At 39.8% G+C, this 15,598-nt stretch overlaps 1 protein-coding gene across 1 annotated transcript in view; it reads left to right on the top strand.

Moving 5' to 3' along the window:
- OXNAD1 (oxidoreductase NAD binding domain containing 1) overlaps positions 1 to 14,747 on the top strand; it is a 53,291-nt gene extending 38,544 nt beyond the window's left edge. Inside the window, exons 6-9 of the mRNA XM_044677954.1 lie at positions 604 to 745; positions 8,805 to 9,047; positions 9,828 to 9,936; positions 14,132 to 14,747. Coding sequence (XP_044533889.1) covers positions 604 to 745; positions 8,805 to 9,047; positions 9,828 to 9,936; positions 14,132 to 14,286 — 649 coding nt within the window. The 3' untranslated portion in view covers positions 14,287 to 14,747. The remainder of the gene's footprint in view (positions 1 to 603; positions 746 to 8,804; positions 9,048 to 9,827; positions 9,937 to 14,131) is intronic.
- Positions 14,748 to 15,598: the final 851 nt, after the last annotated feature.

Genomic DNA, 15,598 nt, shown 5'->3' with positions numbered 1-15,598 from the left:
TGAGATAATCATGTGGTTTTTGTTTGTTAGACTGTTGATATGGTCAATTATGTGGATGGTTTTCCTAATGTTGAACCATCCTTGCATTCCTGGTATAAATCCCACCTGATCATGGTGGATGACCTTCTTAATTACTTGCTGGAGTCTCTTTGCTAATATTCTATTTAAGATTTTTGCATCTATGTTCATTAGGGAGATTGGTATATAGTTTTCTTTTTCTGTTTTTGGTCTACCTGGCTTTGGAATCAGTACCATATTTGTGTCATAAAAGGAATTTGGTAGGACTCCTTCTTTACTTATCATATCAAATAATTTGTATAGTATTGGGATTAGTTGCTCTTTGAATGTCTGATAGAATTCACTTGTGAATCCATCAAGCCCTGGCGATTTTTTCTTAGGGAGTTCTTTAATGGCTTGTTCAATTTCTATTTCTGATATGGGATTATTTAGGTATTCTATTTCTTCTGCTGTTAATCTAGGCAATTTATATTTTTGTAAATATTCATCCATATCTCCTAAATTATTATGTTTGTTGCCACATAATAAATATCTGCCCTTTTTAAAAGAACTGAAGTAATAGATTTTATTTACTTTTTCACTTAGGGTTGATTTCTTTATTCCCGGTGTTCCTACAGTCGGTGGATTCTCGATTTGTTCAAGCCCGAGACTGTTAGAAGAAGAAAGTGCTTTGGAATTAGCAGTGAAATATACCAATCATCCTCCCTCTATCTGGGTCCATACCAAGGTAAGGTCATTGTGCACACAATGTCTTCTTGTGACTCTGTGCTTAGACGATATAGAATTTGCTCACTTGATCCACTCAAGAAATCTGGACTTCACTAAAGAATTCATCATGAGTATGTTTTTTGTTAAGTTTCATATATTTTATGCATCTTCTTCTAAGAAGTATTTCTTTGCTTTGTTGTCTTCATTAATTCTTATCTCATCCTATCTATTCTGAAATTTTATTCTTTCATCTCTGTTCTAGATCCTTCTTAACTTCACTCTTTGACTTTCTTTGTATCCTTTATAGCATCAGAATTTCTGAAGTTCTTGTAACCACTTCTTAGGTTATTGCCTCACTGTTCCTTATTTCTATAGTATCTTACTTTTAAAAATTATCAGCTCTCATCAGGAAAGTATTGGGATTGAAGCAATGCCCCATAGTAGAAATTAGCCTGTGTTCTAAATCAAGATTCTGTAGGGGTAAATCACCTATTCCCCATTGTCTTCTACCTTCTTACTCTCTATTTTTGGGTTCAATCCATGTGAACCCTCATTTCTGTTCCTCGACATTCATTTATCTTTTTTTCTTTAAATTTTCTTTATATCTTTATCTCTGTGTATACTTTTTTATCTCTTGATTTCTGTTGTTTTCTTTTCATTTGTTCATTTTCTTTTTTTAAAAAAAATCAGCCTCTAAACCTGGAGAAATTTGTATTCTCAGGTTGAACTTCTTGGCTTTTTGAAATATACTTTTCCATTTCCGTCTATAGTTTATAGTTTATGCAGAATAACCTCATGTTATTTGCATTTCCTTTCCTTTATTTAAGGTCTTTAGCCTGGCCACTTGCAGAATTTGTTACTGGAATTGTTAAATTTAGCAACCATGTGCTTTGGAGTTTGAAGTATAGGGTTTCATTCTGGAAGCAAGCTGTGGATTACTTTGATTGGTGCTGTGTTTTCTGTATTTAGAGTTCTGGGCAACTTTATTTTAATTCCTATCCCTTTTTTAGAATGTATTATATTCTTCTGGAAGACTTATGATCTTTAAGTTGCCTCTTGCTATCCTGTCTTCAAAGTAAATAGCTTTGGTTTTTTTAGAGGCCATGTGTTCTTTTCATGGTTGTTCGATTTCCATTTCTTCTATCAGATTTTCCTCCTCTTCACTATTTTTATGTTACAAATCTTTTAATCTTTTTTTTCCCCCTCTGGAGAAATACACTATAGATTCACTGCAAATTTTTCTAGTTTTCTAGGTTTTGCATATAAATTCCTAATTTACTTTCTTATGGCTCTCATTTCTCCTTTGAACTATTCTGGAATTTCTTGCTCCATGCTCTCTTGGAATTCCACAGGACTATTTGTTTTATCGGGCATTGGTTCACTTTCCTTTGTTTTTTAATATTTATGTATTGTTGTGGGTTTAATAGTCCTCTTTCCTTCTTATTTTGGGATCTTCTCAGTTGATTTATCTACTGATGCTTTGTGTTTTTAGTGGATTTCCTTTTCCTTGAAGTCTTTATCCTTTTCCCCTGGTATTCCACCATTACTCACTTTCTGACTTCCCTTTGCTGTGAATGCACTCCCAGGACTGAGCTGCAAAACAACCTCAGCCTCTTCTGACATTGGGGACTTTAGGTTTCACCAGTCTTGATCTGTGCCTTGGGTAGTCTCGGAGACAGGACTAGCTTCAGCCAGGTTTCAGATCTGGTGCAGCTGCTCAAGTTTCTCTCCTTTCTCATTTTCTTTCCTGGCCCTTGTTCTCTGACTGAGCTATAGTAGCATCTGCTGATTTTTTTCTTGCAGAGTTCAGGGTGGGTTTTCCAGACAAAAGTCTGTGCAGCTTTGGGAATCCCTAAACTACGGAGGAGCTTGCTTTGATTCTTCTCCTTTTCCCCTCCCTTCTGTTATGCGGTTGGGCGTAATCAGTGTCTCCACTTGTTGTAGGATGGGGTATGTATGTTGGCCAAGCATCTGCAGCAGGAGGACCCTAGGCTGCGCCTGACTTGGGCTCCCAGGTTGGCCTCTGTGCCCTAGTGGAGGTGGACAGATTGCTAAAGGAGTTTTTTTAAGGAATAGCATTTTCCAAGGTTATGTCATAAGGATTTTACTTTGTTGGGGTTCTCCACTGTTATTGTCCACATCTGACACATAATTCCTCTTTGGGGAGATTGGGTACCCTGTTGAAGCCTCCATCTTGTTCATCACTACCTTTGATATGTAAGCAGCTATATTCAGCTTCTATCAATCCAGCATCCAGCCAGAAAACCCAGACACTTGTCTTTGTCGTCTCATGCAGTGATCATCCATGTTCATAAGGAAGATCATCATCCATGTCACCTTAGGATCCTAAAGCACCTTTGTTGGAATAATACATATACCTTAGAAAGTTTCTCTTCAGCATGGTTTTAGTGTTAAAGCAGATTATACTGTGTCACAGTTTATTTAAAAAAAAAATCAGTAATCTGTGCATCTTATATGGTAACTTACCCAAAACGGTCATTTGGTCAGAGCACCCCATTTGTTAGTCATTCCAGATAAACTAATATGTAATTTTGAGACCACTTGTGGGGTTTATATATATATATATATGTCCCAGTTTATGAGTTTTCTAGATCGACACTTGGAATTCATTTCCCCACAGAAACAATGGATTGTTTTTTTTTTAATTGTGGTTTAGTTATTGGTCCTACCCACAAAAAGACTATGTAATCTGTAATGTACCTAAAGAATAGTATCAAAAAACGCAGCCACCCTTTATAAGAATTCCAGGAACTCCCCCCAGTTGCATACATCAATAGGAGCAGAAATGCTCTATCTGCCCCCTTTTCCCACTTCTGGCCATGGGATCCTTTTTAGCTCAGAATCACTGGTAGTGACTCCTGGGACAGGCATGTGGGGGAGGCATGACAGGGATCCAGGGAAATAGAGGCAAGGAGCCCGTGGACCTGGGCCTTCCTGTTGGTATCTCCTGGGGGCCATTCTCAGACCAGCAGATTTTCTCCTTGCTCTTTTTCCCTCTTCTGGAACTCCCAGGATTGGCCCACCCACCTTCCTTTTAGTAGCAACCTGTTGTTTCTCATTAGTGTTTCTTTCCTTCATTGGCTCTTTGGGGGTTTTCTAAGGAATGTAGGTCCTTTTTAAGGTTTTCTTTTTTAGTAAGCAAGGGAAAAACTAGGGAATAAAAAGGCTGCCTTCAATGCCTTTTCCCTTCCTCCTTTCCCCCTGCCTTCCAGACCACCCCCATTGTAGTACATACTTCCCCCCCCCCTCTGTTTTTTCTGTACTTTGAACCACATAGGGAATGACAAAGTTGCCCATTTTGGTATTCATGGAAGGTCTTTGTATATGGAAGTTTGGGAAGAGCCTCTAGGCAGGAAGGTGATGCCTTTGGGTGGTGATAGGAGATGGCAATTAGACTGGACATGCTGCCAAGAGAGACTGGTGCTGGGACCCAGGGAACAGCTGTGGGGTTCTCCCCTTCCCCCTTCTTCCTTGTCAGGGCCACTTCTGCCCCCTGTCACATATACTGGCAGGTGAGAAGTAGGGCCTGGGTGAAATGGGGACATGCTCCTGGAGCCACCAGCAAAAGGAAGAGCAGAGAAATCTAGCATCAGTGTCAAGAAAAAGATCAAGGTGCTTCGAACTGAATTCTCAGCTGGGCCATTAACTAGCTTGGAGGGCCTTGGATTACTCGGCCCCTGTGGCCCCTGTGGCCCCTGTGGCCCCTTCCCATTCTCCAGCTTCAGTCCTGTGTGCGTATGGACTGTTAGATATTGAGCCATAGAGACGTATATAAGCCAAAGACCTGGCACATCCCCAACCAGGTCCCATTGTTATCTACAGCATCTCTAGCTGGGCCTGACCATCTGCCCAGTTACTGCTTATGGCCGCCCATTTCATCATTCTCAGCTGGCTATGACCAAATGGACCTCTTTCCACCCCAACATTGCCAATGGCTGCTTGCTCTCAGAAACTGCGTATCTCCTCAAATGTACAATTTCTGCCCAGGTACTATTTGTAGGCAGAGACAAAGCTCCTGTGTGTGCTTGATCTGGGATCGGTTATGATCATTCCCAAGTGGTGAGATTCTCCTCGTGAGAAGCTGATCAAGATTATAAACCCTAAAGCAAATTTCCTGGCATCTTACCCGTATTTGGCAATAGACCCAAACACCTGCATGGCGTGTGGCCCTGGATTTGTAGCAGCCCTTCATACTTCTAAATTGGTCCTGCCATCTTTCCTCACTCCTCACTTTAGGGGTTTGCTTTTCATTATGATTTTGGTCTGTCTATTTTTCTGCTATCTTCAGGTGTGACAGCAAAGCCAGAACAAAGCAGGGTCTTGTTTTTTTAAATAATCTTTTATTTTTCCACAATTACATGTAAAATCAATTAAAAAAAAACCTCTTACCTTCTGTCTTACAATCAATACTATGTATTGGTTCCAAAGCAGAAGAGCAATAAGAGCTAGGCCATTGGGGTTAAGTGACCTGCCCAGAGTAACACAGCTACAAAATGTTTGAGGCCAGGTTTTAAACCCAGCACATCCCAGTGTCAAGTCTGGCTCTCTATTCACTATGCTACCTAGCTGCCCCATAAAAACAGTTTTTTAACATTCATTTTAAAAAATTTTTGAGTTTTAAATTCTCTTCCTTCTTCCCATCCTCCCTCCCTCATTCCTACCCTCCTTTTTCCCTCCCTGAGACAGTAAGCAATCTGATATAGATTTACATGTGCAATTGTAAAACATTTTTCTTTAGTAGTCATTTTGTGGAAGATCTCAAAATAGAAGAAGAAGAAAGTGAAATATAGTATGTTTTATTCTGCATTAAGATTCCTTCAGTTCTTTTTGCAGGGCTGATGGCATTTTTTATCACGAGTTTCCAAGATTGTCATGGATTGCTGCATAGCTGAAAAAAACTATGCCATTAGCAGTTAGTTGTTCATCAAAAAATATTGCTGTCACTGTGTACAATGTTTTTCTGATTCTGCTCACTTCACTTTGTATCAGTTCATGTAGGTCTTTCCAGATTTTTCTGAAACTGTCCTGCTTATCATTTCTTATAGCACAATAGCGTTCCATCACAATCGTATACCACAATTTGCTCAGCCATTCCCTAATTCTTCAATTCTGTGCTACCACAATAGGGCTGCAATAAATATTTTTGTACAAATATATCTTCGGGATACAGACCTAGTAATGGTATTGTTGGATCAATTATAGTCCTTTGGACTTAGTTCCAGATTGCTCTCCAGATTGGACCAGGTTGGACCAGATCACAACTCCCCCAACAGTGTATTAGTGTCCCAACTTTTCTGCATTCCTTCCAACATTTATCTTTTTCCTTTTCTGTCATATTGGCTAATCTGATAGATATGAGGTAATATCTCAGAGTTGTTTTAATTTCCAGCAGGGTCTTCTAAGATGATCCTATTTAGATTGACATTGATATGGACTGTGAGCATCTCCAGCTATTGTATGGACTCCCAGGGATGTCCCTCCTTAAGCTAATGCCTCCTTGGTGTTTCAGTGAAGTAATTTGTTTTTGAATGTTCTGCAAGTACCTTTGCTTGGGTGCACATGCTCATCACAGGGAAGACCCCAAACTACTTGAGGGAACACAAATGCAGGCAGTTGAAAATCTGACTTTCCCAGGAGCTCCTCTCCCTATATGTGATGTGTCATATTTGGCTATTTTGAAAGCACAACAAATGTACAAAGAGAAGGTTGCTGTGGGCTCTTTTAAAAGTAGGGCAGTGGTTGGAGTGAACATCTTCATTTATTTTATCAGTGGGGTGTATCAGTCAGTGCCACATTGGAGTGTTCTGGGTTGCTTTCCCTTTTTTTGTATCCTGGCCTCAGGTGCTATTGAAAATCCTTTTCTTCCACAAATATGAAATTTATTCACAAATTAGATATTTTGCCACGTAATTAAAAGCTGTCCTTTAAGCCATTTTATACATAACAGTTGCTTTTTCCATTGAAGATTTCCTGGGAGTTTTTCTCTTTGTCAGAAGACAAAGGTAGCATCTGATTCTTTCTGATGATAGAAATTAGAAGAGAGACTCACTGAAAATTGTTTTATAGCTTAGGAGATGATAGACTCCTTAAAAGCATTAACTCCAAGCACAGTTCCTTTTGTATATCTCTAGGGTTGGAAATGCATCTTGAAATATAACAAGCTAAATTAGACTTAGTTTATAGGCTTCTTTTTAAGCAAAAACTGAGCCAGCTGAAGAGTAATCCCATAGTTTTGAGTATTACTTTCAGATTCATGTACAGATGAAAGGGATTTTGAAAGATCATCCAGTCCATTTCCTTATTTCTGACAGATCTGTATTTAAAATCTATCCTTAAGCCATCCAAGTTGTTGTTCTGTGTTTTTCTTAAATCTCTAAGAAAGGAAATTTTAAAACTGCCTTTGATAGTTATTGTAGCAGTTTTCAGCTCTTTCAGTCATGCTTCATCTTTACTCCCCCTTTCAGCTGATTTCTTTGTCAAAAGGGAGAAACTGCTACTGTCCTTCATATAAAATGCCTTCTATATTTAAAATACCAATGACGTTATTCTTTGACTTTTCTTCTTAGGCCTTATATTTTGATTCTCTAATGTTTCTAATGCTTCATTGTTCTCTTAGATTTTCTCTAAATTCCCCTCATCTTTCACTGAACCCTAAATCAGATTCGTTTCATCAAGAATTCATTGGGCCCCTATGATGTGCTTAATTAGCCCTGGGCTGTCTGCCACAAGCATGACAGCACTGTTGCTTCTTAAAATGATCCATGCAAGGGGTTCTTATTTCTCCCACTGATTATTTCAGCAGCCTTGGTGAATGAAATAGTACCTTTGTCTTTAAGATAAACATTCCACTGTCATCATTTTAATGAGGAAGAAGAGAAGCCAGCACCTGAATACCCCTCTACTTTTAGTGACTTTCCTCTCTGACTTGTCTTCTCAGCCACCAAAAATGACAGGTACTTACACACCATGAAGGGATGGGATTATTCTAAAACTACTCTTGTAGACCCCACCATCCTCTAATAGACTCATTCTTGTGTTTCCTTTATCCAAGTGGGTCAGAGTTGCGCTTCTTAAAAATAATTAAGAGTAGCACTTGAACTTTCTTTTCTTTTTTTAAGTTTCCTTTTTATTACTGTGAACTTGGCAACATCCACAAATATGAGCATTTCCCTAGACAAAGGAGAGAAAAGAGGACCACATAGGAAATTGAATCTCCACTACACAGACCTTCCTTGCTTTTTTTTTTTAAGTATACTTAAACTTGAACATATTCTAACAACTGCTTTGTTCATCTGTGTCCTTTTCTGAACTTCCTTCTATTCTTTATACTGTAAAAATGATTCATGGGGTGAGTGGTTCAGTGGATCGAGAGCCAGGCCTGGAGACAGGAAGTCCTGGGTTCAAATGTGACTTTGGATCTTATGAGATCTGTGACCCCTGGCAAGTCACTTAATCTCTATTGCCTAGCCCTTACCGCTCTTCTGCCTTGGGACCAATACATAGTAATGATTCTAAGATGGAATGTAAAGGTTTAAAAAAATATTCATTGATATTCTTTTCTTCTCTTTTCTTTTGTTATTCAATTCTACTCGCCCTCCCTTGGAACAGATAGTCCAACAACTTCTACACATTGGCTATGTCCAGAGATCACCTCCTGTGATCCCCTTCTGTGTCTAGAGGTGAGGAGCACAGATCATCATCTGCCTTCTGGAATCCTCCCTGGCCATGACATCCATTATAGTTCTTGAGCCTTTCACAACCTTATTTCGTCCATTGCTCTCTTGGTTCTTTTCACTCGAGCCTGCACCAGTCCCTATAAATCTTTGCAGGTTTCTCAGAATCTCTCCTTTGCATCACTGCTTGTGGAGCAGAAATATTTCATTCCATCTACGTAACTTAATTTGTTCAGCCATTTCCTGGATGAGATGCATCCACTTTGCATTTCTTTGCTTTCACAGAGAGTGCCAGGCCTTCCCATTTAGCTGTCCCATACAGGTGTATAGACGTGCAAGAAAACAGACGTATGGAAGCATTTCACAGGTTCCTTTCCTTCTTAGTGCGATCTTGATTCTGAAGTGACCCTGAGAGTTGGCGGAGAGTTCTTCTTTGACCCTCAGCCTTCAGACGCCTCTGTGAACCTGGTGCTGATAGCGGGAGGAGTGGGGATCAACCCTCTTAATTCCATCTTGCTGCATGTAGCAGATCTCTACCGACGTCGGGAGAACAAAGGAAGTGGCTACGAGATGGGAAGAGTGAGACTATTCTACAGTGCCAGAAATACCAACGAATTATTATTTAAGGTAGGCGAAGACAGCAATGGGGTCTAGGCCTGGCTGTCCTCCTGTCCTCCTGGGCAGCCAAGCCTTTTCCCCTCTTTGGAATTAGAAAAGCAAAGGGCTTCGTTTTCAGAAGAGGTAGCCTATTTTACATGAGACCGTTACAGTAGTCAATAATGGGACCTCTCTAGAACAAAATCTGGGGTACTTTATCGTGATTGCATCTGAGTGGGGACGACTTGGATAGTCCCATCACAGCCCTGTGGCCATGAGCTCTGCCTTGAGTTCCAGGAGCTGTGAGATGGCTGTGCTTTCGGAGGCCAGTTAGGGGCCTCCACCTGCCTTAAGGCAGCTTGCCCAGGCAAGCAAAGCTCCTATTGTTGGGACCTTGTTTTATATGAACACATTTGGTTGGGGACCACGTAGCTTGTGATGGCTTTGCATCTTCACCAAAAAAGAGGACAAAAGAGTGCAGAGCATTAAAAGACACAAATATGGTCAATGAAAACCACAGCTGAATTGCTAGTGCTTGAGAAAAAGCAATCCCAAGAGTTAGTAATGTGCTTGTTAGCATATTCATATTTCAATTAAAGCCAAATAATCCGGTGCATTTTAAATACTCTGGCCTGCTGGGCTGCAAACAATGTGTCTCTAAGTAGAGAAAAAGGAGGGCATCTGAGGCATGGGCAGATGTGGAGGGCGTGCTTGGCATGGCCAGGGGGAGGGGTGTCTGGATGCTGTGATTGGGCACATCTGTTGGGATTCCTTAAACTGTGGGGTAACTGATTGTGTTTAACATTCCAGAAGAGTATTCTCGATTTAACAAATGCATTTCCTGGGAAAATCGTGTGTAGTTTCCATGTTACACAACAGACTACAGAAATCAGTAAAGATCTGCAGCCCTATGTCACTGGTGAGTGTGTACCATCCTGAAGTTGCTCTGTTCCTCTAGGCCAGAGATGGGGGGGGGGGGGGGGTTGTGGTCAATGAGGAAGCAAAATTTAGTTACTTTAAAAAAACTTACTATTTCTTCAGTTTTAACATTCTTTTTAAATTTCGAATTATAAATTATCTCCCTTTATTCCACCTCTCCCACACTCACTGAGAAGGCAAGCAATATGATATCAATTATACATATGAAATCCTACAAAATATATTTTCATATTAGCCATATCACAGAAAAACAAAGGAAGAAAAACTATCCTTCTCTTTTCACTCAGAGTTCATCAGTTCTCTATGAAGGAGGACAACATTTTTCATGAGACCTTTGGAATTGTCTTGAGTTGTGTAATGATCAGAGTAGCCAAGTCTTTCCTAGCTGATCATCATGACAACATTGCTATGACTGTGCACAGTGATCTCCCATTTCTTCCCATTTTACTTTGCATCAGGTCATACAGGCCTTGCCATAGTTTTCTGAAATCACCCTCCTCTTCATTTCTTACTGCTCAGCAGTATTTTATCATAATCATATGCCACAATTTGTTTGGCCATTTCCCAATTGATGGGCATCCCCTCAATTTTTCCAATTCTTTGCCACCTCAAAAAGAGTTGCTATAAATATTTTGGTGCAAATGACTCCTCTTCCTTTTCCTTTGATCTCTAGGATACACATCTAGTAGTTGTATTGCTAGGTCAAAGGGTATGCATTTTTATAGCCCTTTGGGGCCTAGTTGTTTTCCATAACAGACTAGTTCACTACTCCATCAATAGTTTATTAATATACCTATTTTCCCCATTAGTATATCCTCTAGCATTTGCCATTTCTGATAGGTATGAGATGATACTTCAGAGGGGTTTTAATTTGCATTTCTCAAATTAGTAGTAATTTAGAACATTTTTTCATGACTTTGATCATTGATTTGATTTTTGATTTCTTCTTCTGAAAACTGCCTGTTCGTATCCATTTATCAATTAAGGAATGACTCTTATTTTTATAAATTTGACTATGTTCTATGTTCATTATATAGTTGAGAAATTAAGCCTTTATCAGAGAAACTTGCTATAAAAATTTTTGATGTTACTTCACTGTCTAGGGGTACCTGTTAGCAAAATGTAGTTTTCCTGATTATCTCTTTTAATTGGGTCTGTTTTTGCTTTTGCTTTGTTTGAGATCATGATTACTACCCCTGCCTTTTTTGTTTCAGTTAAAGCATATTAGATTCTATGCTAGCCCCTTATTTTAATTCTGTGTGTCTTTCTGTTTCAGGTGGGTTTCTTATAAACAACATATTTTGGGGTACTAGTTTCTGATTCATTCTGCTAGATGCTTCCATTTTATGAGTGAACTCATCCCATTCACATTCACAGTTATGATTAGTAATTCTATGTTCCTCCATCCCATTTTCTTCTGTTTATTCTTGTCTTTCTTTTTATATCATCCCTCCTCAGAAGTCTGTTTTGCCTTTAACTACTGCCTTACACCACCCTCTTTTCTATCACCTCCCACCTTCCTCTTATCTCCCTCTCCTTCTATTTCCTTGTTGAGTAAGTTAGATTTTTATACTCAACTGTGTATATATATACATACTCTTCCCTTTTTGAACCAATTCCGATGAAAGTGAGGTTCAAGTATTGCCTACTACCTCATCACCCATTTTCCCCTCCACTGCAAAGCTCTTACTTGAGTACTTTTATATGACAAAAATTTCCCCATTCTATTCTCTCCCCATTCCCCATTCCTTTCCTTCCTGCTTCTCTTAGTGTATCCCCCTTTCTCACCTCTTCATTTTTTTGGAGATCACACCAACATATCAGCTCACTGTTTATGTAAACACCTTTTACATATCCTAATAATGATATGGTTCTTAGGAGTTACATGAATCATCTTTCCATATAAGAATGTAAACATTTTAACTTTATTGAGTTCCTCATGATTTCTCTTTTATGTTTTCCTTTTTATGCTCTCTTGATTCTTATTTTGAATGTTAGATTTTCTGTTCACCTCTGGCCTTTTCATCATAAATGCTTGAAAATCCTTTATTTCATTAACTTTCTATTTTTTCCCCTGAAGGATTATACTCAAGTTTTGTTGGACAGGTTATTCTTGGTTGTAGTCCTAGCTCCTTTGTCTTCCAAAATATCATATTCCAAGCCTTCTGCTCCTTTAACATGGAAGCTGTTAAATCTTGTGGGATCCTAATTGTGGCTCCATCACATTTGGATTAGTTCTGTCTAGCTTCTTGCCTTGGCAGCTCTTGAGTTTTGTTATAATTTTTCTGAGAGTTTTTATTTTGGGGTCTATTTCAGGTGGTGGTGATTGGTGGATTCTTTCCATTTCTATATGACCCTCTGGTTCTAAGATATGAGAGCATTCCTTGATAGTTTCTTGAAGTATGACTTTTTTTTAATCATAGCTTTCAGGTAGTTGAATAATTCTCAAATTTCTTCTTCTCAATCTGTTCTCTAGGTCAGTTTTTTTTTCAATGAAATATTTCACTCTTCTATTAGTTCATTCTTTTGACTTTGTTTTTTAATGTCTCATGGAGTCATTAGCTTCCTGTTGCCCAATTGCATTTCTTGAGGAGTTATTTTCAGTGAGCTTTGGTCCTTTTTTTCCTTTTTGACCTATTCTGCTTTTTAAGGATTCCTTAGTGATTTTTGGTCCTTCTTTTACCATTAGGCCAGTTCTGTTTTTTAAAGTGTTATTTTCTTCAGTATTTTTTGTTTCTCTTTTACCAAGCTTTTCATTTTCTTTTCATAATTTTCTTGCATCAGTCTTATTTCTTTTCCCAATTTTTCCTCTTCCACTCTTACCTCTTTAACTCTTCCAGGAATTCTTGTTGATTTGGGGTTGAATTATTGTATTTTTGAGGTTTAACTTACAGCTGATTTCACATTGTTGTCTTTTGAGTTCATGTCTTAGTCTTACTGCCACTGTAATAGCTTTTTGTGGTCAAGTTCTTTTTTCATTGCTCATCTTTCTAAATTATTTCTTGACTTTGGACTTTATGTTAAAAGTTGGGCTCTGCTCATCTGGCAGTGGGCAGGCATTATCCCAAATTTCAGGCTTTTTCCTGCTGCTGTTTCAGAGCTAATTCTAGGTTTACAAGTTTTCAACGCTCCTAAGGTAGTGTGATCCAGGGAGAGGTTTAGTTATTGCCCTCATGGTCTGTGCTCTAATCTTTTCCAAGGAAGGGCCTGCACCTTTGAGATTGTAATTGATATTTCCTTAGAACTGCAGAGGCTCCTCACTGCCCTGAAACTGACCCAGAACTGGGTGTGGACATTGGTATTGTCAGACAACACTCAGTCCTAGTCCAGTTGTCTGACCCCCTCACCGTCCCCAGACTAAGAGCTGCTGCTACAGCCTTGGCCACTGTCACTACCACGTTGTGGACATCCGCATCACAGATCTCTCTAGCAGGCCTCCTCGGTTGTCTCAGGCAGGGGAAATGGGTCACCCTGACCTCTGCCACCCCACAATTGATTTGAGGCATTGTTTTGAAGTTGTTTGGAGTAGGATGCTAAGAGAGTTCAGCTGGGTTGCTGGCTTGTCTCCATCCCCAAGATGTTAGTTACTTTATAAATAATTGGAACTTGCAGAAAGTCTGGGATCACAACCTAGGAAGGCTAAGAATGAATTATCAGATAAAAACAGAAGCAAAAAATGAATTGCATATGCTATTATTAAGTTTTTTCACTTGCCATCTAAAAAATTTAATGTGTGCATTTTTTAATTGGCTTTTGTATTATCACAAGAATGTGTACACAAGTTATATATTGTAGTTTTGGTGTTAATGGTAATTTAAATTACATATTTTACCTCCTCCACAAGGTTTTTGTTGTATGTTTGTTTTTTAAACAACTTATTTTGCTGAAAGTGATATTAAGTCTCCACAAAACAAGCTGTTTTTTAAAAGTGTGCTTAGAAATCGGTTTCCCATTTTTAGCTTCATTGCCTTCTGGCATAGGGAATGTGGTCGTTTCTGCTTCCACCTGCTTCTTGAGGCCTTGATTGTACCCCACCTGCCTGAGGAGCCAGATAGCCAGGGTTGTGTGGGAGTGGGCGCCCTGCACACCCATGTATCTGTGTCTAGACCCATCTCAGTGAGGCAGATGGGTGGACATGACTGATCTGAGCCGCTCTGTATTTTCTCTTTGGTCAGAGGGAAGGATTTCTGACAAGGACCTCGAGGAGCACATCTCCAAGGACAACGTGTTTTTCATTTGTGGTCCGCCACCGATGATAGAACACTTCTCTGGCCATCTCGAAGCCTGCATGATCCCCAAAGAACACATTCGCTTTGAGAAGTGGTGGTAGCAGCTGAGATGAAGGAGAGGGACAGATCTTAGCTCAGGACAGTGATCAGGACTGGTTCTGTGCCACACAGCCGCTGGTGCCTCAGGGCTCTCCCTGGGGCTGTCCCAGCACTCTCCAGTGCAATAACTTCTCCACAAAAGGGGATGAAGAAGAGTGTGTATATGGTGAAAAACATTTAGAATATAAAATCTGAGCAAAGTATCAGTGGTGATAATATATGGGTAACAGATATCTGAATTTCTTATATTGATAATTTCTCAATGATCTTATAATGTACCCCACAATGGGCCATTATTGATTTTCTGCCTTTTTTTCCAGGAAGAGTGGGGATGGCAAGAATGATTTAGATTTACCCCTAAATATCTGAAACCCCTGGATTTGTGTGTGAAATATTGACCATGTATAACTTATATTTTACAAAAAACTGTATAATGATGTACTGTAATAAACTTACATTTTAATCAGGCATTATTTAACAGTATAAGTAGAAAATTAACTTTATGCTAAAAAATCTATTTATCTTAAATGCCTCAGATTACCCTGTTCTAGGCTGTAGCCCTATTCTTAGGACGGTGGTTTTGTACCAGGGAACAAAGGAAATTTGAGTTTTGAAAGAAATTGTCAGGAAAATGAGTGCTGGCAATTTAACAAGGGGCACATTTGCTTTCTCGTGAATAAGTGCCTCCAAATGTATATCAAGACTGATTACCAGCCTCCCCTCCAGTTTAAGCTGCCTGCGTGCCTTGGCTGCCAGTCCTACAGCAGTCAGAGGGTGACTCCAGGAAGGAGATCTCTCTCCTTTCTAGCTTGAGCAGAGAATGCTTAAGGTTTGCTTTGGAAGTCTCGTTTTCCATGTCTTGTGTCCCCCCTTCATTGGTGGACAGAGAAGAAAGGTGCCCAGAGCATAACTGTCACCTTCTCGGTGCCAGCTGTCCCCTGGTAGCAGCGGCAATGGTCGCCTCCCCTTGGCTCATAGAGGGACTTATAGGTTTCAAAGCAAGTCCCCCCTTGCCTGACCCTGTCATCTAAGCGAGAGATGCCAAGCCCAGCTTGGTCAGTAAGCCGAGAAGGGGCAGAACTTGTTTAGAATCACATAGACAAGCAGTGACTTGTCCAGGGTCTCACAGCTGGGCTGAGGCAGAGAAACTCCTGAGCCCACAGGCCAGGCTCCTCATGTCATATCACAGTGATGAAAATATTGCTTGGAAAGTATCTATAGAAAGAGCTGTTGGTGTGCTCACTCAACCTCTTGAGAGGTGGAGGACCAAGTCTTCTCTGTGTTGTAGTTCGGATCCCAACATGTCAGGAGGCT

The sequence above is a fragment of the Gracilinanus agilis genome, chromosome 5, assembly GCF_016433145.1.
Source record: "Gracilinanus agilis isolate LMUSP501 chromosome 5, AgileGrace, whole genome shotgun sequence".
Classification (NCBI taxonomy): domain Eukaryota; kingdom Metazoa; phylum Chordata; class Mammalia; order Didelphimorphia; family Didelphidae; genus Gracilinanus; species Gracilinanus agilis.
The sequence above is the reverse complement of the archived record's forward strand: the minus strand, read 5'-3'. Positions and strand labels throughout refer to the sequence as shown.